The sequence below is a fragment of the Nelusetta ayraudi genome, unplaced genomic scaffold (genome assembly GCF_046127955.1).
Source record: "Nelusetta ayraudi isolate G7.1 ecotype Tasmania unplaced genomic scaffold, CSIRO-AGI_Nayr_v1 ptg000163l, whole genome shotgun sequence".
Lineage (NCBI taxonomy): Eukaryota > Metazoa > Chordata > Actinopteri > Tetraodontiformes > Monacanthidae > Nelusetta > Nelusetta ayraudi.
This window is the reverse complement of record NW_027466213.1, coordinates 591,370-618,295: the sequence shown is the minus strand read 5'-3', so window position 1 is coordinate 618,295 and position 26,926 is coordinate 591,370. Positions and strand designations below refer to the sequence as shown.

Sequence of the window (26,926 nt, the reverse complement as noted above, 5' to 3'; positions counted from 1 at the left end):
TGAAGTCTCTGTTCCGTCGTCTGTTCAAACACATTTATTGTCACAAAAACACATTTGGCTCACATGTCAAAGCACAGTTAACGTCAAAACACGTACACGCAGTCAGACATTATTTACAGACAAATAAACAAACGGCAAAGATTTTTTTGTTGTTGTTGCTGCGATAAATAAAACCACTTTCCACACGTTGACTATGACACATCGTAACCGTGATGCAGGTTTTCAAATGCAGCAAAACTGCACGGAAAGCCATCACAACCCTGTTTAAACCATATTTATAGACATAATATTCAGTGTTGATATGTTTGTGTGAGCATATTGGTTTACATTTGTTGAAAAGGGAAGGGCCAGAAAATGAGGGCGTCTGTGCAACAGAAATAGTCCCCGCCCCTTTATTTCCTCTCTAAGCACCAATTTCCAAGAATTCAAATTTTGAGAATTTTCAGAATAATTTCATCACATTTAGGCGGATTTGTGTGCACCTGCTAGGCCTGGATGCAACAGTTGCATTTCGAAAGCTTCAACTCTAAATCCTGTGTCCTATGCAAGACGTTGATACGGAGGGGGCGGGGGAGCAATTTGGACGTCTACTTCAATCATAACAGCTGTTACCTGAACCTGCGTCATACATTGTGCTCGTCTTTCAAAGTAAACGTCTAGGTAGTTATAAATACAGTCAATGAAGTCAAGGGGTGACAGGAAATGCCTTCATTTAGTTCCTTCGCTGCACGTTGGCCTTTAAAATGAACCTGGAGATTCTGCAGCAGCTCCTCCACCGCCTCCACTGGATCGCTGAACCTAATGCTCCTCCATCCAGAGGCGACATAATAAAGCTCGAAATAGATTCCTCTCTCACACTCCTTGTCATATCTTCTCTGCACTGACGACCTACACGCCTGCACACAGAGTGAAACCATTAACACCTGAGAGGGCTCCAGGAGCCAAGACATTTCCTGTGTGCCGAAGCTGCGGGGCCAAATCATGCATCGCGTTGACTCCGATTCAGGTCAAGGGAAGAATGAAATATTGTTTTTAGCTTCGAGTGTTTTCTGGGGGATTTTTTTATATATATTTTTTTTAAATATAAAGATGTCTTTTCTATCCATTAAAACACCATTTATTGCCTTTGAACCAGTGCAAGAGGGCCACCGCACACGCCGCTCCTCAAGACTTTGAGTTGGCCTCCACCTAGTGGTTATGTTTGAAATTGCACCACAGGTCAGCTCTTTCACCTGGCCAGATATTTCACCCATTTACTACTCAGCACTGTGTGGATTCTGGCTGTGGAGGCATTTTGTGATCCACGCAGCTGCTGGACTTGACTTTCACAGATAGTGGAAAATTAATGACCACATGGGAAAGCACTGAAGTTAGAACATATCTCCCTCCTGCTCTTGTGGTGACATCCAGGTGTCCAGATGCTAACGCTATGTTAATAAAATGCTGCTGTTTTTAGAAAGTGGTGAGTATCACAGTAAACAGGTGAAATATCAGTTTATGCACTACGTGTTGCACTGGTGCAGCAATATTAATTGTCAGCCTCGTCATAACAAGCCATCCTTCTGGTCTCTGGTGGATCTCACTTCTGCTACATATTCCAGGCATTTCCACAACTCCATGCCAGGGTTAACGAAAAAAAAAAAAAGAAGAAAGAAAGCAAGAAAGAAAATGTGTCCACGTTCAAGATCATTTGTCTGGTAAAAACTCCCACACCAGGGTGACTCAGTGGCTTTGCACCCGCAGCTGAGCTTTGCTCTTGGCCTTCCCACAGGTGAACTCCACCTCTCCAGCCCTGTCTGAGGACGTCTGTCTCAGGGTCATCCTGTGGACGGCACCCGTCTTCTCCAATAGAACCTCAGGGCTGGGCTGCAGGGCTTCTCCATTCAAACTCCACACGGGCGACATGGACACAGGGGCCGAAAGCTCACATTGAAAGCAGGCGTCGTCGGGAGCAGAAACCTCCACGTCCTCCAGCTCCCTGACCACCGTCAGAGACTGGGCTGCTCCGGGAGAGAACAGATATCAAACAACCCTTCAACTGCAGTGGATGATGGCCAAAGTGAATTATTTAAAAAATAAAATGAAATAAAATTGATAAAATTGTGTTCTGTTCATCTTTTTTTAACTTGTTTTTTCTGTTTAAATAGATACTATTTTAAACTAGAGTAAAAATAGAAACATTGCTTGGGGCTTGGGCTTGTGGCATTGGAATGAGAAGTACTTGCTTCTCTTTGCCAGTAGATGGAGCTATATTCCAGTTATTGTCCCAACGATCCCACGGTTTGCCTCGCTTTTGAAACGCAATCGTCATTAAATGATACAAACCATGCATTGTGACGCAACAACATACTATGATGGACCTTGTACGTATACTTGCACAGACCACTAAAATCTAATTATTTAACCACCAGCTGTGCAATAAGATTTTAAACGTCGCAAGAGTGGAGAAATCATTGTAAGACAATCGATGATTTGGTAACCAAACGCATTGATTTTGTTGTTTGTTGTTGTTGTTGTTGTTGTCGTCTGTCTCTTACCTTCCACCGTGAGGTTAGCGGAGCAGGTGTACTCCCCCACCTGGACGCTGTACGTGCCGGCGTCCGACAGCGCCACCTGTCCGATGTTGAGCTTGCGGTAGCAGCCTTCGCTGCAGATCTCGAAGCGCTCGGACGGCAAAATGACGGTGCAGCCTTTGTACCAGCGGATGCTGCAGCGGGGGTTGGACACGGTGCAGTCCAGCATCACTCGACTCTTCTCCACCGCGGTCTTGTCCTGCAGCGGCTTGACGATGCTGACCGGCAGCACTGGAGGAGTGCGAGAGAGAGAGAGAGAGAGAGAGAGAGAGAGAGAGAGAGAGAGAGAGAGAGAGAGAGAGAGAGAGAGAGAGAGAGAGATTTGATTCTGTACTTAACATGAGACGTAAGAAACGTTGCACACCACAAGTGTAACACCTTGGACAGCCAGGTGAGCCACGGAGTCAACGTGCTTGGCAACAAACTTGATCTCCCCCGAGTCCTCTGGTCGCGCATTGCACATGAGAAGAAAATGTTTGGTCCCTGACAGGAATGGAAAATGAAAAATGTTTAACATTCTCACCAGGAAATCCTGCTTACGGTCTCCTGGCATTATTTGTTCGGGGTCACTTCAACGAGTGGGTGAGTGGGTGAGCGAGTGAGTGAGTGACCTTCCTGTCGGATCTTGACGGAGCTGGTTGGCCGGACCTTCTCCCCGTTCCGGTACCACTCCCCCGGCACGTCCTCCACCGAGAGCTCGCAGACAAACACGGCGTTCTGGTCCTCCTGGATGTCCACGTCCTCAAGGGCCTGCACGACCAGCAGCTCACGCTCTGCAGACACAGTTTAACCTCCGTGGGCCCCCAACGACACCACCGAGCCTCCTTCTTTTGAAAAGCTAAGCTAGCAGCAGCTAGCATAGCCGCTGTTAGCGTCGACGCAGATGGATTTACCGTGATTGCGGCATCATCCCCCAAACGCACGTTATTTATTTCCCTAAAGGTGATGGGACATACAGTTTATAATGTTTAGTTATCACCCCCTAGTGGTCGTGAATTCCAAATTTATTTATTTATTTTTTTGTCGTGCTTTCCCTTCAGTCGTTGGCAGAAGTTGGCCACGAAAGGAAGAAGCGAAAAGGCAAAACGGCTATTAAATTTGGTAAGTACGATTATAATGACAGAAACTATTAAATTATTTTGGATTCAGCTTACACATGATTTGACAGAACGGGCTTTTCATTTTAGAACTTGTTGATGGTTGTTTCGGTGCATTGGTTTGGCCACAACAATTTTTTGTTGTTGTCTTGATTTCTTAAATAGCCGTGCGGTTGAAGTCTGTATTTGGCACAAGCATGATACTATCGCTGTTTCTACCAAACACACTGACTTGATGCTGAAGGCTGCTGTTTGTTTGTTTGTTGTTGTTGTGTTTTCTTTCTTCAATGAAAAGCAAGCAAACTTTACCATAAACGTCCACGTTGCATGATGTAGCAGCGTCTCCAGCGTCGCAGGTGTAAGTCCCAGAGTCTTGGACTTGACACTTCATGAGCTGAAGAAAGCGTTTTCGGCCCATGCCGTAAATGCGCAGCTCCTTGCTCGGCTTTACTTCAACCCCATTCTGAAGTATAATGGAGACAGCAAGTTAAGTGGAATTTCAAAGTGCAAACTATAGCATTTGTTCAAGGGATAAACCGTAGTAATAATAATGACCAACAAAATCATGTGCTTACCTTCAACCACTTCACATCAACGTTATGTCTCGACAGTTCACACTCTATTGAGATCAGTGCCCCGTCTGGGAACCTTTGGTCCTCCATTTTCCTGACAATGGTCACGGGGGGTTCTACAAAAACAAAGAACAAGTACAAGTTAATACAAAACAAAACAAAACAGGATAATATGAACAACAACAAAAGATAAAATAGACAAAAAAAAAAGTCTGAACACAAATTCAAACGTACACTACTCTTTATGTTTCAGCCAGTGTAGACTCCAATACAGACTAATTTACTGCCCTGACATTTTCATCCTGTTGTCATTCCCAACATTTTAACCCGTGGCTCAGGGGGATTGATGCGTACTGAGTGACCTGGCATAGACAGGATTATTTTACAGAGTCAGGTTAAACTAGCACATGACAGAAAAGAGCAAACAAAGCTGCCGCCTCTCACCGCCTAATGCAAGGCTATTTTGTGTTTGTCATATGAGCCTGGATAACAGTAGCGGAGCTGTCACTTTATTCTATTATCAAGCCAACACTGGCTGGCATGCGGCCGACTCCGACCGGACCCGACTTAGCCTCGACAGTGAGCTCACAGCGCGCATCGGCGTGGTTAAGTGTCGTTTCGGTCGTACTGGAGTGTTGTTTGTGAGCTGCGAAGTTACTAAAGAGACGACGTGCATTGTCAGAATCATTGTCAAGGTCTTTGAAGCGACGTACCCTTCACCACCAGCCTGGCAGACGTCTTCAAGCCCTCCACACAGAAGGTGAAGGTGCCCGTGTCCTCCAGCGACAGGTTGGTGATGGTGAGGCTGTGAACTTTCCCTTTGGCACTCATGCGAAAATGATTTGTGGCCTTGAGCTGGATTCCATTTCTCATCCAGTTGCCTGTGACGTGGGGATGGGAGAGCTCCACTTCAAGTGACGCAGTCTCTCTCTCTGTGGTTTTAATGTCGGTCAGTCCTCTCTTGATTGTAATTTTTCTGGCTGTGAAAAGAAATATAATTTCAAATAACGATAATAATATTAATAATAATAATAATAATAATAATAATAATAATAATAACAAAAACACTGTCACAGTTTGCAATATGTAGCCGTGTTTTCTTGACAGACAGTTGTCCAGGTGTTTTCTGGTTTCTGGATAGGCTCTGAGGCTGTTGATGCACGGCGGTGTGTAGTTAAACAAGACTAGCTAGCACAGATTGACAAGCTGCTATGGTAGTTATTTGAGTGTGGGGCTTTACACAAAAGCCGGCTTTGGACGTGCCAACATTTTTCACTTATTCTAACTGAGACAAAAATTCCAGATGGAAAAAAAAAAAGGAGTGTTTATTTTGGAGACCTGATGACAACAACCTCAGTTTTGAAGGCCAGGGTGTAAATTTAGATGCAATGAGAGGAGATCCAAATTCATAGGAGGTGCCAACAGCAGCTTGAGGTCCTGACTCTGCCCCTGCCCATCCACTCCAGTGTTGAAAGAACAGCCTTTAATTCACTCTGTGGCCACGAGATCCGACGCCTGAGGCACATTAGTACCATGCACAAAGAAAAACAAGCACAAGTGCATCTTAATCCCGACCAGAGACAGCTCTGTAGTGTGACACGTTTGCTCAGTTTTGCTTACATTCCAGGCTTTAAATTCATTGAAAAATGAAATGTCACGAGGCATCTTTCCTCAACCACTGAAAGTCGACTGGGGCCAAAGTCTGTCACCTGTTGATTCCTGTCATGTTCCACTACAAGTGGCACAGTGGGACCTCAGTTACTCGGATTACTCTGCGAATTGATCGTTTTCAATAAAGAAGAAGTGGGAGGAGTACGAGAGGGAATGCAGAGGGGGGGAATGGGAGGCGGAGACGTCGGCAACTGTGGTAAACAAAGCAAACGCAGTGCATAGTGAGAACACGTGCACACTCACGTTCCACAGTGAGTTGGGCTTGTGTGCGGTCGTGGAGGGTTTCGCAGCTGTAGGTGCCTCGGTCGGATGCGGCCAGTTTGTGGACAGTGAGACTGTGTTTGAAGCCCTGGTGTTTGAGTGTGTACTTGGCTCCAGGGTGGATGAGCACTCCTTGCCTCATCCACTGAACCTCCCCTGATTCCAGGCCCACCTCCACCTCTAACGTTGCCTGACTGTACTCCTCCGCTACCACCGGCGCCATTTTCTTGGTGAATAGCACATGTTGCTCTAAAATTACATTCAAAGAATTACAGTGTTGTCAAGAAAGTTAATATGTCTGAAATGACTCGCTTCTATTGTTTTTTTTTTTTTTTTTAATTCTGCTCAATTAACAGCCACAAGAACCAAAAAAAAAAAACAAAAAACATTTTGTTATTCCTAGTTACATTGAAATTTCATACAGTAGGCAAAGAGCTCTGTTCTCTCTTGGCCCCAGTAGAAACGGGACAAGCTGCTAAGTGCAGGCCATCAAAAGTGACTGACCAACATTAGAAACTTGTCTTTATTTTTATTTTTTTACAGCTACACACTAATGACACATAGTCATTCAAAACTGTTTGCATCGATGTGTACCGTCACACCTGCAACAGAAAATAGCTCTGAATTGAAAACGTGGTGGTAATGACCAAAGAGATCCGAGGGGTTTTGAACATTAAATGCCGTTATGTGTTCTGACTTTGAGATTCACGGAAACAGTATAATTATAGAGCTGATTGGGTGGCGCCACAACTCACCTTGAACCTGGAGCTCTGCCTCTGATAGCAGCCCCTCCGCATCAGCTGTCACTCTGCCGCTATCTGAAACCATGCAGTTGTGGATGCAGAGCATGTGGCACAATCCGTTGCTTGAAATGACAGCGCGCTCCTTTCGAGCTACTTGCTTGCCATTTAAACGCCACGCCAAGTGCGTGTCCTCGGGAGAAACCACACACTTAAAGACGGCGTCTTCTCCCTCACAGACTGTGATATTGCGGAGCTCCGCTATGAATTCGACCACCCGGGGAGCTGTAGGCAAGGCATTTAGCTCATTAGACCCATCATCCTCTAAAGATATGCAATCCTTATCAGAATTACTCTTTTTTTTTTTTTTTTGCTGACCTCCCTCTGAATGGACTTACTTTCCACAGTGACAGTAGCTGAGGTCCTGTCTGAAGTGGATTCACAAGCGTACTCGCCAGAATCCTCTTCCACTAGTTGGTGGATGGTAAAGCTTCTCTCTCGACCTTGTGCCCGTATTGTGTGCCTACGGCTTGGTTGGATGTCTTTGCCATCCTTCAGCCACTGGACATCTCCTTTGGGTTTGTTGACTTCACATCGTAACACAAGACTGCTGCCCTTTAAGCACGGGGCGTTCTCCAGTGGCTTGATAAACTTCACCAACATTTCTAATTAGTTGAATATATAAAATGCGATTGAAATAAGATGTCTACTCAGCGAAGGGAGGAAATTATTTCTTTGAATTTGAGGTCACCAAAGAGTGCCAAATTCTTACCTTTGACTGAAAGACTGAAATACATTTCATCTGTGTTTGCATCACAGACATATTCTCCAGAATCTGACAGCTGCAGGGGATTAATGGTGAGCCTGTGGGTATTACCCTCACTGGAAATGTGAACGTTGTCCTCGTTCAGTAGTTGGCCATCTTTCAGCCACCGAACATTTGCCCTCTCTTGATTCACAACGGCGCACAGCGTAACGCTCTCATTTTCGTAGGCTGAGATGTTATTACCTGCTCCTTTATTCACAAACTTGACTGGTGGCTCTACAATAAATATACACTTCTTTTAAAAGTCTGTTATTTCATCTTAAATTACGTAACAAGCCTAGAAATGTTTGGCAGCAGTTCCAGTTTAAGAGTAATTTCAAACTTACCTTGGACCTCAACAACTGTTACGAGTTTGTCATCAATGGCATCACAAATGTATTTTCCAGAGTCTGAGGGCTGAAGCTCAGTGAGTACCAGCTTCCTCACGACGTCATAGCTGTCAATTTGTACCCGAGTGTCTGGTTTCAGGATCTTGCCATTGCATAACCACTGAACGGTGGCATTTGGACGAGACACCTCACACTCCAGAATAAGATCATCTCCAGCAACCAGCATATGATGTTCTGTGTGGCCCGAGTTCCCAATTATCTGTACCGGAGGCTCTGAACAGAAAAGATCAATGATTATTAGCCATCCAAGGGATGGGGAAATCCATATGTTGACATTGCTTGACAACAAGATTACCTTTGACCGAGATATGGAAGACCATTTTATCATCCACTGCATCACAGGTATACTCTCCTGAATCTTCAAGCCCAGCATTTAGGACAACCAGTGATCGGAAAACACCTTGTTCCTCACTACAGTAATGCTCTGAGTCATCAATTAACTGATTATCTTTGTACCATCTGACTGGGGCATTGGGCCTCGATAGCTCACACACCAGAATAATGTCATCGGAAACTAAGAATTGTTTTTCTGATTTTGCATCAGTTTTTCCCAGAATGTTCACGGGCAACTCTGAAAATGGACAAAAAGAACATAATATCTAATGGGTGAGAAAAATGACCCCATTTGTTTAATCGTTAGTAAAGATGTATTATTTTGGAGGTTAATGACATTATGACCTGGTCTAAATTCTTGTGTTCTTCGTGTCTCAGGCCCAAGCGTGAAACTAAAGCATGGGTGTAAAATAGCAGAACTTGAAGTTTGGAGTTTTATATCTTGGAGTAAGTGAGAGACCTACCGTGCACTGTTACAAGGAAATCCATGACATCATCCTTTGCGTCACAAACATATTGTCCAGCATCTTCCAATCTTAGCGAGTGAACAGTTAACTGCCGCATGACGCCATCCTCCAAGATCGTAATATTTCTTGAGTCTACTGCTTCCTCCCCATTCTTTTTCCAGGTGACTTCAGCATTTGACCTTGACACCTCGCAGTCCAAAACCAGTGCTTCTCCAACAACCTTCTCAACTCTTGAAGCCATTTTTCTTGGACGCACAAAGCGAACAGGAGGCTCTGCATGTAAACAAAAATATTTGTTAGAAACCCCTCACATGCAACTTATTTTACTCACTTTTACCCCCTTTGACTTCTGTTTTACCTGCTATATTTACAAAGAATGTCATGGAGTCGTCAGCTGTGTCACAAACATATTCGGCAGAATCTTTGACAGTAGTTTCAGGTATTATAAGTCTTCTATAAACTCCGTCCACCTCCAGAATGAGGTTGTCATTCTCCTCAACCTCCAGTCCGTCCCGATACCAGCGCACTTGTGCATTCGGCCGTGAGATCTCACAGCTCAGTACCATCCTTTCTGAGGTTTGCTGGCAGAGTTCCATTTGAGGCTGACTTGGGGATATGATCCGCACTGGTGGTTCTGGAAGGAGACATTGCCAATTAGTCTTTACCATGGTCCTTTTTGTTTTAACTTGTATCACAGCTTTTAGCCAATTCATAACATTAGATCACTTTGCACAAAGTGCTTGTTAGATCATCATTTGGAGTCTCAGAACTTTGTCTTTCACCCAATGTAGATATTTTTTATTGTTGGGGCTGTTTTTGACTTCATCCAAATTGTTTCCATTCCATTCATTATTTCTCATGTTTCTGCATCCCAGCAATTTTGTTCATCCACACTTAATGTTCCTGTTAAGTTCTACTTTCGGGTGTACAGTGACCATGCGTGGACTTTGTCATCCCCGGATTTTACCTGTGATGTTCAGGTGAAAGAACTTTGAATCATCTGCAGTATCACAGACGTATTCTCCAGAATCTTCGAGTCTACTAAGAAGAATCTTGAGTCGGCGATAAGGGCCTTCGGTCTTGAGTCTGATGTTCTTGCTCTCTTGAAGCTTTTTCCCATCTTTGTACCAGGTGACGGCTCCATTGGACCGAGACAATTCGCAGCTCAGAATAATCTCTTCAGGGACGTGACGCTCAAGATGGACATCTTCCTTGGGATGTATTATCATCACGGGTGGTTCTTTAGAATAAAGAAGATTAAATTAAGACGGGTCTTAAATTGTGTCTTTAATAATTATCTGAAAGGTAGAATATATGTATATATATATTTTTAAATTAGATTTTAGGATTGCCTTTTTACCTCGTATGTTAACCTTGAAAATCAGAACATTGTCTCCTGCTCGGCATGTGTACGTGCCAGTGTCAGACAGCTTAGCTGAATGTATCGTCACTTTCCTTTTACTGCCCTCCGCTTGAATTGTATTGTCAGGATTCGTATGTATCTCAGTGCCATCTTTGTACCACTGAACAGCTCCGTCAGGCCTTGACACGTCACAAGAAAGGACGAGCTCCTCCTTTTCCACAACACTGGTGAACAGATCCTCCTCTGGGATGTGGGCAAATGTTAGCGGTGGCACTGTGGAAAACAAAAAGTGACTGTTTACTCTAACGTTGCAATAATTCTTTGTACATGCATGCAGAGACTGCGGTTACAGCTTGCGCTGAACATGCTGTTCTGAAGCTGTTATGGCAGCAGACTGGAAAGACTGGGTGTTATTTCACTTAAAAAAAAAAAAAAAAAGCACTGCACAGATGAAACGTGGTGACCCAAAACCATAGGATTCATCAAAGTATGCATTAGTCTGGTCTTAAATGCACAGAATGAGTGTTAAACCGTAGTCCTGGGTATGTTTCATGGTATTTGGACTTGAATACAAATTAGCTATGATGAAAGTGAGGATGATCATGTCTTCTTGGTTCCTTTTATTATTATATTAGAGGTCATGGAGGTAAATGATATTGTGACAACATTTTGCCAAAAGTGCTAGTGGTGTCACCTTTCCCCTTCACACTGAAATCGTTGAAATCTGAATCAGTTTTACAGCAGTGTCCTTCAGAGCAAGAAGACACTCGTTTCCTCTCACTGATCCCAGAATCAGTGTGTGTTCCAGGTTTTGGCAAGCCTGACATCCCGTCCACATAGCAGCAGCTCTGGTCTGTAGGCCCTGGGAGCTTACAGTGCAGTTTGACAGGACTGCCTGCTTCGTTAAACTTGCTTCTTTCACCCTCTGGAACAGCTGAGAATCAAACCAGTGCTATAGGAATTTCAGTTCAATGAAAAGGAACCACATGGTGTTTCAACTTCTTATCGCGCTTAGCGAGTAAAGTGGATTATTTGCCACATGCACAAGCAAAAACTTCATGTGGAGCAAGAATGACTTTGTCACGCCTGTTGTTGCTTTCCCCCCCACAAAAGTCCTTGGAAATGATCTCAGAACGTTTCATTATTCTTGATCAATTAATCAAGTAAGTGAAGCTGTAACAAAATTATGCACATGTACAAGTTTAATCATAACTTTTAGAAGTTAGAGAAGATAGCCAGAAGCTAAGATTTTTTTAAAAAGATGTCAGTGACTCTGACAAAGCTCAAAAATATCACCTGCAACATCCACCTTGAAATCTATGTTGTCTTCTGCTGCCGCACAGCTGTACACGCCAGAGTGTTTGACTTGTGCTGATTTAATGAGCAATGCTCTCAGCTTCTCTTGTGTTTGGAATTCATATTCTCGCTTCGCAAGGAGCACCTCTCCGTCCTTGTGCCAGTAGACTTGGGCACTGGGTTCTGACACTTCGCACTGCAGCTCAATTGGGCAGCCTGCTTCAACAACTTGGTTTCTTGTCACTTCATGCAGTGGTGTAAACTTGACAGGGGTAGCTGGGGGATGTGTGAACATTTCAGTACAGTTTTAGGGGAATGTGCTTTCTTTCATTTACAAAATGTGCTCTTCGTTTAAACGTTATTTGTAAGAAAATCACCTTCGACGTCCACATGGAATGTCACAACATCGTCAATGAGCCGACAGCTGTAGACACCAGAGTCCGAGACCTTTGCTGACTGAACAATTAATTTTCTCAGGGTGCCATTTCTTTTCATGTCAAGGCCCGTTTTGCAGTAAAGCTCCACCTCATCTTTAAACCAGGAAACCTGGGCAGAATTGTCTGACGCCTCACACTGAAGGATAATTGGACAACCAACAGTGATCATCTTGTACTTTTCTGATTGAGGAATTGGCATGATCTGTGGCGATCGGCCTAAGAGAAGGAAACGACAAAGATTTTCTATAAGAGATGTCGACAGGCTACCCAGATCGTTACACGATGTACAAGATTCAAAACAGATCCTACTTGTATCAGCCAAACAAAAAATGATGGACATTGTATGATGAAGAGACTCAAAGTGTCAAGATCACCTGTAGCGTCCTCTTTAAAAGTGACGGTGTCTTCTGATGTTAAACATTGATAGGTACCATGGGAGGTTTCAGCTGAGGGGATGACTAGTGCCCTTTCCGGACTGTTTGTCTGTACTTCCACATTGGTTAGTGACTGGATTTTCAGTCCATCTTTGTACCAGTCATCATGAGCAGAATGGTCATGAGAGAGTTCACAACTGGGAATGAGGGGCGAGCATTCTTGGATGCACTTGTTCCTTTGAGCATCCTGAAGGTCTGGGGAGGTCACAGGTTGCACTAAAGGTTTAAGATGCCAGGTAAAGAGACCACCTTAGTTAAACTCATGTTCGTCGAGATGTGTTTCTGGTCGCGAGAATTTAAATACAACAACAAAAGAAACATTGCTGAAGAGACACAAAAAATAGTTTACAAGTACAAAAGTCAAACAAACATTTGTGAGTGGATAAAAGAGCAAGAAAGTTAGAACAGTTTGTATTGACAAACAACAAAACCAGGACAGGAAATACAAGGACACACATAGAAAACGCACACAAGCAAGTGCCATTGAAAGATGTTATACATTATCTCACTTCTATCATGAGTAACCAAAACATCTGCGGCTTTACTGCAACTCTGACTTTTGTTTAAATTCAGCGGTAGAAGGGATTACGGAAATTGGACTAAAACGTCAAACAAGTGGTTCTTCACCAGCTGCTTTATGATTAGTTGGCCATGCAGGAAAGTGCAGCGAAGTAACTTAAAATCACCTTTTACTTCCACTGCAAACTGGATGTCATCATCCTTTGACTCACATCGGTAAAAGCTGCTGTCAGCCTGTTCTGCTGACGGAACAACTAGACTCTGAAGAGTTCCTTCTGACCGCAGGTCTACTTCACTCTGCCGGAGCGCCTTTGTCCCGTCCTTGTACCAACTGACTTGTCCGGTGGAGGAGTCTGACAGCTCTCGCTGTAGAGTGATCAGGGGTTCTGCCGTGACAGTCAGTCTCTGGTCAGCCTCAGCCTCAGATAAAGCTGAAAACTTCACAAGTGGAGCTACAGGATCAAATGTCAAATTTCAAATTGTCAGTCAGTTTCAGGGATTTCAGCAGCAAATTTGGCCGCTGTGTATAAAACAATCCTTTCAATCATTTGCAGCACTGATTGGGGCTTACATCAAACTATATATTTACTGCCACAAAGCTAGTGAGCGAAAAAGAACTGAACCGATTGACACATTCAGCATTTTAGGAACTTCGCCCTACTAATTTCTGAAATGTGGGGGGAATAAAATAATGCTAAGCCAACGTTGTCACATGTAATGAAAGAACTTTGTCTATGCCTGTTTTTCTCTCTCATTTCTCAAAAAATAGAAGATGTGAACTTGCATAATGTACAACCTTTCTAAAGGGGACGTGTAGCAAGTGGCATGAATTGGCAAAGAATTTTGGTATGTTGCAGCCGTCTTGCGATCAGTGATCAGTTGCCTGTTTTGCCGGCTGTTGATCTGTCCTCTAAGATAAGGTGTAATTGTCGTTAAGAGTCTTGAATTGTCCCGCCAACATCCTAATATACGTTATTAACTTTTTAACTCCTCATATAATGAGGCGTAAGCTTCGTATTTTTGCGTCATGTATTCATTACTCATCTGGTGTGTAAAGGCTCCTATGTTTTAAAGTTTTAAGAACTCGGCTAGCTTCTGTTTGTAAATGTATATATATATTTTGCTTTTCCTCTTCCTGCTTTTGAGCATGAGGTTGGGACTTAAGTAGCTCATGAAACTACATCAGATTACCTTTCTATTATCTAATCTGGTATGTAATTCAAATTTCTGAAGATATCGAAGGCAATTTTTCTTGACTGACGTGTCAACCGTGTCAGAGGCCATATGTCTCTTTGCAAAGCAGAGGATAAAAATGGCTTTTGTCACCTTTAACCTCCAAATGAAACTGCGCTGCATCGTCTGTTGTCTTGCAGCTGTAAATTCCTGCATGAGACAGCTGAGCCGACTGAAAGGTCAGTTGTCTTATGGAACCCTGTGCCAGCATTTCTTGCTTAGCTGCTTCATGTAGTTCTATGCCATCCTTGTACCAAGAAACCTCAGCATTGGGATCTGATACTTGACATTGCAGCACAACGGGTTCACCAACTTCAACAGACTTGTTCCCATCCGATTCACAAAGTGTAATTCTCACTGGCGGAGCTGGAGACGTTTGAGGTAACATGAAGAGAAATGTGTTACTATTAAAGGACTAAAACAAAAAAAAATACTCTTCAAGATTAACAAAAACAAAATTACAAATAGATTAGTCATGCTGATAAAGCTACAGTTAAGAGAAAGTCATAATAAAAGATAGATCTATGTACTTTGTTAAAAAAAAGAAGTGTCTTTGGTTAGAATAGGTAACTGCATTCCACCTAGGACTCAGGGACCACCTATGTTCAAAGCTGTACATTCATTACTAAAGATGTTTTAGTAACATACTCAAATTCATAATTAAAATTTGAAGAACTGCTAAAAGCAATCACTTCAAATTACAAAATAATAACAATGCGCCCTTTTTCCTCTTTACTTTTATAATGCTAGCCATCAAATCACCTTCAACAGCCACCTTATTTGCAGTGACACTATCACTCCAGTGACTGCCACAAGATAAATAGATCTCTTCTGAGTTGCCAGTTGATGCCTGCTTGGCACTGTAAGACTCTGCAAACTGGGTAGGCGATTTTCGGGTAGGCTCCACTGTGCAGTCTTGGTGGTTTTCGATGGCCTTAGTAGTTTGTTGACACTCTGCTTTGGCTTTCGGTGACTGACAAGGTACATTTGAATCGCAAGACATTGCTTCTCTTGTTTCAATTAGGTCATCCATCACTGGCGGTTGCAGGTCGACATTATCCTCTGTTTGGACGGTCTGTGCCATTTTAGAAGCACACGATTTCATTGTATGACTGGATGGGGCGTTGGATAAGTAACCATACTCTTTTGACTGGACAGCTGATGTGTATGGTGAACTGAAGACATCTTCTTGTTGGTCCTTTGTAGTGTGTAAAGGGTCACAGTGTCCATCTGACTTGATACTTTTATCTTGTAAATGTTGAAGATCCTTCACTGACCGGACATCACATATCTCTGCAAGGCTGCAAAACTCATCCAAGTTTACAACGTCCATCCTTAAGGATTCAAAAGGCACTTCTGTTTGGACACTATCAGTGTGTGAGGAAGTCCGGGATTGGCCAGAGACTTTGTGTGAGGATGTTGGAGTACCCTCTGAGTGGAGCACGGCTGAATGCTCCGATGCTGGGAGCCCATCTGATGGTGTATTGCCAGCATAACAAGGTTTCCAGGACCCCTCCGACTGGAAAGTCGCTTTGATTGGGGATTTCACAGTTTCACTCAACTGCACAGTTTTTAATGTGTGCAGTTTGTCCAACTTTGATGCTGAGACAGGAGAATGTCCAGTGTAGTCCGGCGACTGGGCAGATGGCCTCTGTGAGGGATTACCAAGCACTGACGAAACATCTGGTAACTTTAGTAGGCGTTGTAGAGCTCCTGACTGAACAGTGGGGGTTATCAGAGATGATTCATCGGATTTAACAGAAGCACTTTGTAGAAAGTTACCAAGATCATTCTGGACATCAGTCTTCAGGGAATTATGAAGTTCTTCGGATGGGGCCTTTGCAGGTTGGATATAGTAAAGGAATTCCTCACCTTCAAATTCTCCGCCTTGTTGAGTGGGAGATGGTATGTCAAGTTGCATTAATTTTGGCTTGACAGAATTTGTGGAAACATCATTTTTTTCCTGTGGATTGATGATATCTCGCCATTTGGTTGTAATCCTGTCAGTCATGAAATCAGACGCTGGCTGTGAGTTTTGCATGAGCCAGGACTGTTCTTCATTCATCACTTCTCCTCTCTTGCCAACACAGTTGTTGTAAATGCATTTTGAGGACATGGAGTCAACTTCAATGGGAGAGTCAACTTCTTCATTGGAGTTCTTCTCTTGGTCAGAACAGAGCCTTGGCGATGTTGCTATAAGCATTGTGATGTACACAGAGAAAGGTTTTCAGTGGTTGATGGTCTCAACACGTTCTTGTCATATCAGAATTTTACATCACTGAGGGTTAGCATGGCGTTATGGGACTATTCATTGCAAAGACAAACAAGAAGATCGACCAGGTTTGGTCTAATATTGTGCTCACATACTTCCAGCTTCCAGCTATCTCGTAAGACTTTTAAGTCATGATCCTGTACACTGCCACATTACGTGACAATATATTCTAATATTCTTCTCTTTAAGCAAGAGTTTGTTGTCATTGCAACAGTGAGCGGTTTTGACAGCGATGTAATGAGAACATCTGGTGATAAGACATAAGATGGGTTTCAAGAGGCATGAGTAGCTTGTTATCGGCAAAGACAGCTGTTAAAATGAAGAATTAATTGACAAACAAAACATTTAAGTTAGTATGAAGAGCAAGTGGGCAACTACTGGATGGATATGCTTAAATAAGCCAAAAACTGTAGAAAAATAAAGTGAAAGATTTGATATCACAAAAAGCAGATATATAAAAGAAAAGAAAGAGATGACTCAGATGATGATGGAAGAATACACCACTATTGTTAGTGGTCGGTACAGTTTATGGTGGGGTTAACATGGATGGCTGATGTTGAAATATATCAAGTCACCTTTGACATCCACAGTGCATTGGGCAGATGCATCAGCCATCTCACCAATCTCATGACCATAGTGACAACGCTCTGCTGTTCGGACAAAGCCAAAAAGAAAACAGTGAGCCGGATGAAAGCTTCTTCTGTGTTCATCAACTGAAATGCTTGATGTTAAACTGTGGGCAAACAACATGGAGCACCACCTTTCACGTCCACTCTTAACTGCGCGTCAAATGTTTCACAGCCGAATCCCTCATCATTCGACAAATCACAAGACTTAAAGGGCACGGCTGGGCTGCTGGGCTGTGACTCACAGGCGCCCGCCCTTTTTGGGTAGATCTGGGTTCCATCCTTGTGCCAACAGGCTTTGGCAATGGGATCTGAAATCTCAAACTGCCGAACAATTGGGCTGTGTACTTCAGCAGACTCAATCTTCTCAACTTCAGGATAAAATTGATATGTCGTTGGACAGGGTACTACAGACAAGCATTGGGGGGAAAAAAGTTCAGTGTACATTGCCCTGTTGCTTTTTTCAATAGAAAAAAAAGAGACTTACAATTGGTAATATCAAGAGATGCAGTTAAAGTATTAGCTTTGCACGCTAAAATCTGCATAAAGTCATGGTCATAGGTTAAAAGATGAATGAAAAATAACCTTATAAATATATCACCTTGATTTTTCACTATTAATTGGGCGACATCATCTGCTGTTGCACAATAGTAAATTCCAGAATTTGAAGGATGTGTTGGTTCAATGACAAGGTCCTTCCTGATGCATCCCAATTCAAACTCTGGATCTGTACTAGTACCAATTTCTTGATCCGTTTGCTGTGACACCTGGAGAGCAGGGTCTGCACTTTCATGTGTTGCTTCGGCTGCTGACGTCGCTTCAAGTGACCGAGTCATCACAACCTCCAGTGAGGTTGATACCGGCAACGTCGACGCTAAAGATGATGATTCATATTTTAATGTCGGTCTTAACAAGTAGTTTTAACATGCTATTTCAAAAATTAAGCTTTCACTTATAGCTTACTAATCTGACATATGAAGAAACTGTAGAAGACACAATTAAAGGATAAAATACAGTTTTTTTTAAAAAATGTTAAAGAAAATTTCTTTGAAATGAATTTAAGAAACTGTTACATTTTCACACAGAACAACACAGACAAACAAAGATGCATTTGTGTGCGTTAATTGCGTCTATTCTCTAGAAAGCTGCATTAGCAACTCAACAAATTGACATCAGTCACCTTTGGGATCCACAGTGAAGTGGTTAGTGTCATCAGAAGCTTCACAGCTGTATCTCCCTAAATGCAAGAGCTCAGCAGACTGGACAGTGAGTCTCCTCAACTTGCCATCACTCTGTGTATGGCATTCATTCTGTGGGGGCAGCTTTTCACCATCTTTATGCCAGCAGACTGGCACAGTGGCATCTGCAGCCTCACAGTCCAGCGCCAAAGGTTTCCCCACTTCAATTGACTTTGTTCCCTCTACTTCAGAGCAGGGTGAAGCTGGTTTTGCTAGCAGTAAAAATTAAGAAAAGCTAATAAAATACACATAAAAGAAGACGATGCCTTGCATAAATGAAAAAGTAAGCGGTTTGGAGATTTTCTTTTCAAGTCAAGAAGACACAAGATTAGAAATAAGAACTGCCTAATGCATTAAACATTTTAGGCAGTTTACCTGGAAACAAAAAGTTCTATAAAGTACATACAGAAGAAGCAAAGATCATTAGTGGCTTATTAAAAGAGGGGCAGGGGTTACGGTATCAACGCACTCGGTAGAAATTTAAAAGTCACCTTTGATCTCCACTTGAAACTCCACGGTGTCATCCTGTGTGGTACATCGGTAAACACCACCATGGGACGCTTCTGCCAACTGAATCACTAATGTTCTTGTGTTGCCCTCAGAGTGGATTCGTAAGCCAGAGTTTGAAATGAGCTGCATTTCCTCCTTGCACCAGCAAACGTGGGCCTCAGGTTCTGATACCACACACTGGAGTACAATAGGAGAGCCAGCCTCGACCGACTTGGTCCTCATTGCTTCAGGAATTGCTGAGAATGTCACTGGTGGAGCTACAGATACGTTAAGATTTAATGTCAACCTCAGTTCAACGACATGCCAGTCCTCAAGATTACTTGACAGTCTGCTGACAGTAAATTGCAAACATGCTACAGTGCAGTCTGGGAAAAAGATGACGCCAAAGCTGTGCGTGTGAGGAGGAATTGCAACAGAACAAAAGGAAGAAGTCTGATTCGAGTTAATTGCTTTGCTAAGGAATAGCCTGTTAATGTGTCACATTGTTCAAAGCAAAACTGGTCACCTTTGATGTCCACATTGAACGTGATGGAGTCACCCTTTGTCTTGCAGCAGTATTGGCCAGAGTGGAAAGATTCTGCTGACTGGATAGTCATCTTTCTTGCCAAACCATCAGTGAGAATATCTACCCCAGTTTGTGAAAGGAGTTTTGACCCATCTTTATACCAGTGCACCTGAGCGGATGGATCTGAGAGCTCACAATTTAAAATAATGGGATGGCCACTTTGGATAGATTTGTTCCTTTCAGCCTCTGGAAGTGCTGAAAACCTCACAGGGGGAGCTATGAACATTGGGAATGATTTTATCGGTGTGTAAAGTTGTTTTTGTAATATGTCAGAGGAGGTAAAGTAAACAGCAATCAAGATGGTTAGTCTCTATGATAGACATCAATATCATGAGAAGCCCAACTCACCCTCTACTTCCACATTAAACCTGATGACATCATCAATGGCATCGCAGCAGTATACTCCTGAATGTGTGAACTCTGCAGACTGGATGACAATTCTTCGCATGGTGCCCTCTGATTGGATGTGAAGACCCTCCACTGTTTTCAATTCTACCCCATTCTTGTACCAGTTCACTGCAGCTGCGGGATCGGACAGCTCACAGTAGAGCACAATAGGGTTCCCGATTTCTACAAATTTGTTTCGGTCCATTTCTGACAGTGGTGAAAACTTGACTAGAGGTGCTGCAAATGTGTACACAAAAACAAACATTGTCATCATGTTCATCGCGTGTCTCTCCATCAATAGACTGTTAGTCTATTATGCAAATCGCTTTTTGCACAATTTAACTACTCATTTCCAATTAATACCCAGAAACTGATCATCAAGGTAATATCCGTCCAAAATAAATACATACCTTGAATGTACAGCGCTGCAGAATCCCGAATGCCATAGGCAATAAACGTTATCTCAGCTCCATTATCTGTATCACGGACTCCACGAATACGAAGGGACTGGTGTGCTCTTGATCGACGCATGGAGTAGCGTTCGTCCTCCTGAAGCTGATTACCATTTAAGAACCAAGTACCAATAACGGAAGCAGAGAGCTCAATGGAAAACAATGCATCTTGCCCTTCTGGCACCAAGGCATCCTGTAAGGGGGCTTGTATTCTTGCAACTGGAACTGGAAAAGAAAATAATTTCATGATGAGAATCTCCCCAGTCAGGGACTTATTTGGTTCAAACAAAAAGAAGAGAAAAAAAAAGTACCCATACCTAAGTGCACTGCTCGAGGGAATTCTACGTTGTTGCTCTTCCCGTACTTATTTACACTGCAAATCCGGAACCTGTAGTCAGCTTCACATGGCACGCTGTCGCCCAGAATCTCAACAGAGGTCGCTGAGTCTGTGGTCAAGCACTGCAACCACTCCTGCGAACCGGTGCCCACTTCCTGTCGTTCAAGCACGTATCCAGATGGAGGATTCTTACGTGAGTCCTGGGCAGGAACCCACGAAAGAAGAGCTGCATTAGCTCGCTCTGTGTTGATCTGAACAGCCACTGGACAACTGGGAGGACAGTGTCTGGCAGCTGAAAAAAAAATTAAGTGCATTTCAATTAATGCATCAAGCATTTTTGACAACTAGAAATACATTTTCAAAAGCAACTATTTATAACATCTGATGTAAAATGTTACAGTTCAATCTCATGTGAATCTTGCAATGTGCAGATGCACAGTAATACTCCTTACCTTTCACTCTTAGCTGAGAGGAAGTCTTTGTTCTGCCAACAAGGAAAGTAACAAGGCCAGAGTCTTGCGGCATCGTATTGACAAAAACCAGGATGTGTGTTCGACCAAAGGATTTGAGGATGGTCTGGTGGGTTTCACGCAACTCGATGCCATCTTTATACCAATGTATGTCCATTTCCTCCTTTTCTACTTCAACACAGAAGGCAGCGTTTTCCCCTTCCAGTACATCCACCTTTCTTGGAAGCTTCCTCACAATTGTCCCTGCAGCGGATGTGAGTGGTTAAAATGAATGACAATGAAAATGTAATAGTTGATCTTACTATAGTATGATCACTTATTCATTTTTTTGAAATTTAGTCTTACGTATGTTTTACCTTTCACAGCTACCTCTGCAATGCTTCTCCCACCATCTGGCATCTCACACAGGTAAATCCCATCGTCATCAATTCCGATGTCACGGATAGTTAGTCGCCTTTTTGTTCCCCACTCCTCCATTCCATATTTGGCCCCTGGCTGCAGTCGTCTGTCCTCCAGATACCATGTGATGGGAACAGAGTCCTCTGGAACTTCACACTCTAGAATTGCCAGATCTCGCTCCCAGACTTCTAGATCAATGAGAGGCTGCTTGAACCGTATTGGTGGTTCTAGAGCCGGTAAAAAGCCAGAACACCACACCTTTGATTAAAACAGCAGGAGCCTCTCAGGAACACAAATCCAGCCAAAGGTATTCAAGTGAACAAATGTTAGTTCAGTCTGCATAAATTCTTCATGAAATCCACCCTGTGCAAGACGAGACTGTCCTCGTCTGACTCCCTGCAGCAGACGCCGTAACGTAAAATACACTTCGGCACTTTGTTCTAATGAAAGCAAACAAGATAAACTAAATTATGAGACAAGTGGCTCATTCATTTGAGGAATGGAACAGTCGTTAACACGTCCAGGTGTTAGATAGGAAAGGAACTGCTCGAACCTGACACCAGGCGGTACTAGCCAGTGGTACAGACAAGAATGTGTTCCGCATGAGGTTGTCTGTTTGAAATGATCAAACATTTTCCCACAAAATATTTAAACAAATCCAGTTTAACACACACAACTGGTAGAATGCACGAGCATCTCCCATTAAATGCTCTATTTTGATCATAATCAGAGCTATATTCCTCTGGCTGATCCAGTGCTTTCTGTTGGTGCCATGAGTTTTCCTCTCGCTCCGACATGTGAGTAATGTGATCCACATGGACTCCCGGTAGACTTTGACTAACTAAGTGACTTTGCAGACAGCAATTTGCTGTTGAATTCCTTCCTCAAGCTAACTAACTTTACCTACTTAGATATCATTAGATTAAATACTCAATCAAATCAATTTTAAACATCCTATAATTTTTAAGAATAAGAATTATATCGGGGACATTATGACTTTACATGCTGATGAATTCAACAGACTGAATATCTTAATCATATATAGTTTTGCATTTAAAATGATGTCTATAAAGAACAATGTGCAGCATCACATATTTAAATGACAACTGGGAAGTTGACAAATTATGAAAATATACATTCAGAAACATTTTATTTTTCTCTTCTTTGGCTGTCCCAGAATAAATGAACTTGGAGAACTTCTTCTTATATCTTCCTGACATCATCCCAGCACTAAAGGAATTGAAATCTGATCCAGAAGCAAAACAACACCCCCAAACACTAAGTGCAAGATGCAGCACAGTCTGAAGAAGACTTACCTTTTACGGAGAGGTGGACGGCACTGAGGGTTTGTCCGGCCGTGTTGGATGCAGCGCAGACATAAACTCCATTATCCTTTTGTTTACAGTACAAAACCTTCAGTGTGAAGTAACCTTCTCTGTCTTCATACAGCAGGTAACGCCTTCCAGACAATATCAGCTTTCCATCTTTCCTCCAGATTATTTCTGGTTTGGGTTTCCCAGTTACAAAGCAGCGGAATTTGGCATGTTTGCCCTCAGTCACCGCAAACATTTTCACCTTGGTAGACTTAGACAAGGTGTCATCTCTTTGCCTATTTGGCACTTGTCTTCCACTCCTTTGTTTTGCCTGGTGGGCTTTCCAGTGGCCATTTGTGTAGCCGTTACGATTCCCCTCTTCTTCATGTCCCGGGCCTGCATCCACAAGCAATACAGCCCCTGCTAATGCTTCTCCAAATTCATTCCTGGCTTTACATGTATATACCCCACCATCCGGGGCACGAGTCTTAAAGATTTTGAGCTGAAACCATCCACCGTCCTGGTAGCCCACGCTAAAATGGGTACTTTCAAATATCTCATGGAGTTTTCTGCCGTCCTTTTCCCAGACGACCTCCGGTCGTGGGTTTCCCCAGAGTTTACACGAGAAGACGGCGTCATCCCCCCGGCCAACGCGAGTGGACAGGGGCTTGATGAGGAATCGTGCCTTGTTTTCCTCTCGTACTTCCATTTCTTGAGCCTCGCCTTCCACCTTCAGCGTGGCTGCTGCATAAGTTTCCCCAATGCTGTTCTTTGCTTTGCATATGTACTGGCCGCTGTCTTCAATGGTAACGGCTGCGATTATAAGATTGTAAACATTTCCATCCTCGAAGACCCTGTATCGTCCCTGCGGGTCAATCTTTTCATTGTTCCGCTCCCAAATGACCGCAGGCCTGGGATCGCCACCAATCTGGCACTTGAGGACTGCATCGGTTCCACTTTGTACTATCACAGGTCGTGGATAGGCAAGAAAACGTGGGGCACCACCGAACACATCCATTGTGATGCCTTTGTGAGCCCAACTTTACCTTCAGCGGTCCAGGAAAGTATTAAGCTGCTGTTATTCACCGGGGTGACGCAGTCCAACTTCTGCACGGCAAATTTCTGAAACAAACAAGATTAACAATTACTTCAATAACAACCTGTTTGCCTCTACCGGATATCAGCATTTCAATTTGACAGTTTACAGGCCATAATATAATAGACGATAGGTATTTGTTTTCAGAATGCAAGGACCGTAGGGGTTAGCCTAGCTCTGTTGCAACAGCAGTCACAACACATAGCCAGTACAGCTGGTGCTGTATTTCAATGGGAAAGTGCTTAATATAGTATGTCCTAAATAAAGAGCTGTGAGGGAGCGTGTGTCAGGTATCACAAAGAAGGTTCAGAAACACGCGTGCTCACACAAACACTGGTTGAAATCCCTGTCCACAGACCCAAGAGACCTAGTGGTCAAAATGTGGAGAGCCTCTGTTGTGCCCTTTGTTGGCAGCTCCAGAAATTGTCTTTGAAAATCTCCTTCCCAAACACATTTGTGTCACTATTGAAACTTTTTTTTTTTTTTATTAGCTTCAGTAACCAGTTTTCAGTTTTTATTAATAACTTTAAAATAGTTCTAAAACAGACTTTTTTTCCCTCAAATGCCAGAAAGTCAGAATGCACGTTCGAAGTAAAGTATCTTTGAAGTTTATTAACTGTCCAATGTTACTGTCAACAATCCAGTACACAGCAATGTGCAGTGTTGGTGTGTACAATATTTTCATAATCAACAAAATGGCAAGACATTTTCGAATTCTGTCAAATAAAAATCATTTCACAAAAGAACGGTTGCTCTTGCGTTGTTCCAGTCTAAACGGCGTACAAAAATGTATTGAATAAAATATTTGAATACATGAAGCCTCAAGTAAATGGTAGTCAACAAGAAATGTTCACAACTATCGAAGACCTCATTTGCTATTAATACCCACTCACTTTAATCATGCAAGTGCTTGAAAATGAATTTGAAATGTGCAAAACATTTTGTCAACATAGTTTTGATATTGTGTGGAAAGTGTCTTGGTTTTTCCCACAGGAGGTTTAAAGGGAGGAGATTAGCCCCTCTGTTTACTTGTCTGATTTAATTGGAATGACCTTTGCCCCTTGTGAAGTTGTGTTGCGTACCCCTCACATGACCTACCTCGCTTCAGTCGCGGGGAACGGCCGTCAACATACATTCCGCACTCGCAGTCTCTCTCGGAGGTAAGAAGCAGAGCCGCTCGTCTCCAGAAGGCTGAGCAATGTCATCAGTTGGCTCCAGACTTGGCCACATGCTCTCCTCAAATGTCGCCGCTTTCGCTCCGGCACAACCTAACAGACGCTTGTCCTGTAGAAAGGTAGGAAACAAACTTCGGTGTCCACACCAGCGTCTCGTTTGACAGCTTCGGAGTGTTCCCCCAATCTCCGCCGTTCAGACCGTAGACACCCCGAGTGTCATTGTTCGTGGAATACCATTAAATGCTTTTGCAGCTGCTGCTGTCCCCTAAAAATACGAGCTGCCTCGATGACAGCAGTGGAGATAAGTCAGGCACTTCCATTCACTTGCCAGCAGGGACTAAAGATAGTTCAGGTGGCCAGCGCAGGCCACTGCTTACTGCTTACTTCGAGCCTTTGCATCAGGCGTGGTTTACACAAAACTTCAAGCTGCCTTAAAAAATGTATAAATATTTTACTTCATTTTTTTTCTCATTTAAAACCTTCATATTTATATATCCTGTCACCTTCTAAAGTGTACAAATACACAGTGTGCATAGATATATAAATAGATATTTGCATATTGAATATAACATATAGCTACCCGTTAATCTAAATAGACATCCCCATAATAAAGGATACTCGATCTAAGTGTGTGATAGATAGAAGAAAAAATAGCTATATTAGGATTACATTATAACAGAAATGTCCATACATAAACAATATTACTAATGCCGCAGCGAATGGAGCTATGTTGTTGTAAGTGTTTATTTTACACCCTTTCGCTGAAATAGGAATAATGCAATAAAATAAGTTCACAAAATATTAAATGAGCATTAAAGTGTGTGTGTGTGTGTGTGTGTGTGTGTGTGTGTGTGTGTGTGTGTGTGTGTGTGTGTGTGTGTGTGAACCCTTTTTTAATAGTGGTTTGTTATTTGGGTGTTCTGCTTTTTTTTTTTGGCAGAGTTTTATTTTTGCTTCATTTTTAAACACAGTGCCCAGGAATCATCATTCGTGTTCAGTCCGCACATTTTACTGTCATTAAATTATCTATTTCCTTTGTCCTCTTGCCGTCTGGTTTCTCCATGTTGTGCTTGGTCAACTTTTCAATTTACATCATGTGCTAAGTGCTGAACACTTGAACGTCCTTGTAAATACTTGATGCTTTTGAGTTAAAGCCTGACATGTTAAACCCCCCTGGTGTCGTATCCTTACGGTCTCGCTTGTACAAAGCTGCTGTTCTTCAGTAAACCGTTCATGTCTTTCTAATGCGTACTGTACGTAAGGTGCAGAAAGTGACCTTCAAGCAGCTGCGTGAACATTTTATTTATTTCTGTTTTCATGGAGCCGCTTGGCTCTGCTTTGTGCCTGGATTGACCGGGGACAGTGGGCAGCACGTGGGCCTGGACCTTCAATGTGTGAAGCTGCTGTGTGCGATTATGAGACCTGATCTCGGCAGGGACGGCGCTGTTCTCTCAGCTGTTTAGTGGCTCCATGGCTCTGCTCTCACTCCACCCTGATTTCAGCTGTCAGAAGAAACACGATACGACTCCCAACTCTGGAGCCGCTTATAAAACATTCTGTGCCTGGACAACCTGAGTAACAACTCACAAGGTTGTTATCTTGTCTAAACACACTCACTGCCAATGGGAAAGGACACCTGACGCCTAACGTATGTTTGAATTTATTAATCGTGAGCACTTTAATGCTGCATTATACCAGAGTAACCATGTGTGAAGGAAGAGTTTGTCCCATCAGAATGCTCAGCAGTCAGGGGTTCCATCCACACACAGGGCTGAAAATGTACAATTGTATTTTTAAGTAATGACATTTTCAACCCGGAATCATTCCCACTGACTGGATCGTCTGTGAATCACTCACTGAGATTTGGATCACCTG

The 26,926-nt window shown here is 43.0% G+C and overlaps 2 protein-coding genes across 5 annotated transcripts in view; one reads left to right on the top strand and one right to left on the bottom strand.

Annotated features, from left to right (window-relative positions):
• The window catches only part of col18a1a (collagen type XVIII alpha 1 chain a), a 91,407-nt gene that overhangs the window by 8,705 nt on the left and 55,776 nt on the right, over positions 1-26,926 (top strand). The gene's annotated exons all lie outside the window — the stretch shown is intronic.
• obsl1b (obscurin like cytoskeletal adaptor 1b) lies at positions 6-25,676 on the bottom strand. 3 transcript variants are annotated; one of them, XM_076013995.1, is made up of 25 exons: positions 24,975-25,676; positions 22,784-23,902; positions 21,425-21,694; positions 21,051-21,311; positions 20,579-20,890; positions 20,220-20,486; positions 19,771-20,046; positions 10,290-10,565; positions 9,897-10,169; positions 9,288-9,563; positions 8,927-9,202; positions 8,425-8,700; positions 8,067-8,342; positions 7,687-7,956; positions 7,313-7,579; positions 6,930-7,199; positions 6,157-6,423; positions 4,956-5,222; positions 4,246-4,358; positions 3,980-4,133; positions 3,185-3,346; positions 2,952-3,056; positions 2,538-2,804; positions 893-2,000; positions 6-857 (listed from the first exon to the last, which is right to left on the bottom strand). In XM_076013995.1, the coding sequence occupies exons 2-24, from the start codon at positions 23,796-23,798 to the stop codon at positions 1,723-1,725; spliced, it is 6,474 nt and encodes a 2,157-aa protein (XP_075870110.1). In that variant the 5' UTR covers positions 23,799-23,902; positions 24,975-25,676; the 3' UTR covers positions 6-857; positions 893-1,722. The 3 variants fall into 3 exon arrangements, with proteins under 3 accessions (XP_075870110.1, XP_075870111.1, XP_075870109.1); XM_076013996.1 differs by lacking the exons at positions 19,771-20,046; positions 20,220-20,486; positions 20,579-20,890; ... (2 more) ...; positions 22,784-23,902; positions 24,975-25,676 and adding exons at positions 11,589-11,864; positions 11,966-12,241; positions 12,400-12,675; ... (1 more) ...; positions 14,305-14,577; positions 17,059-17,142; XM_076013994.1 differs by lacking the exons at positions 19,771-20,046; positions 20,220-20,486; positions 20,579-20,890; ... (2 more) ...; positions 22,784-23,902; positions 24,975-25,676 and adding exons at positions 11,589-11,864; positions 11,966-12,241; positions 12,400-12,675; ... (1 more) ...; positions 14,305-14,577; positions 14,974-16,955.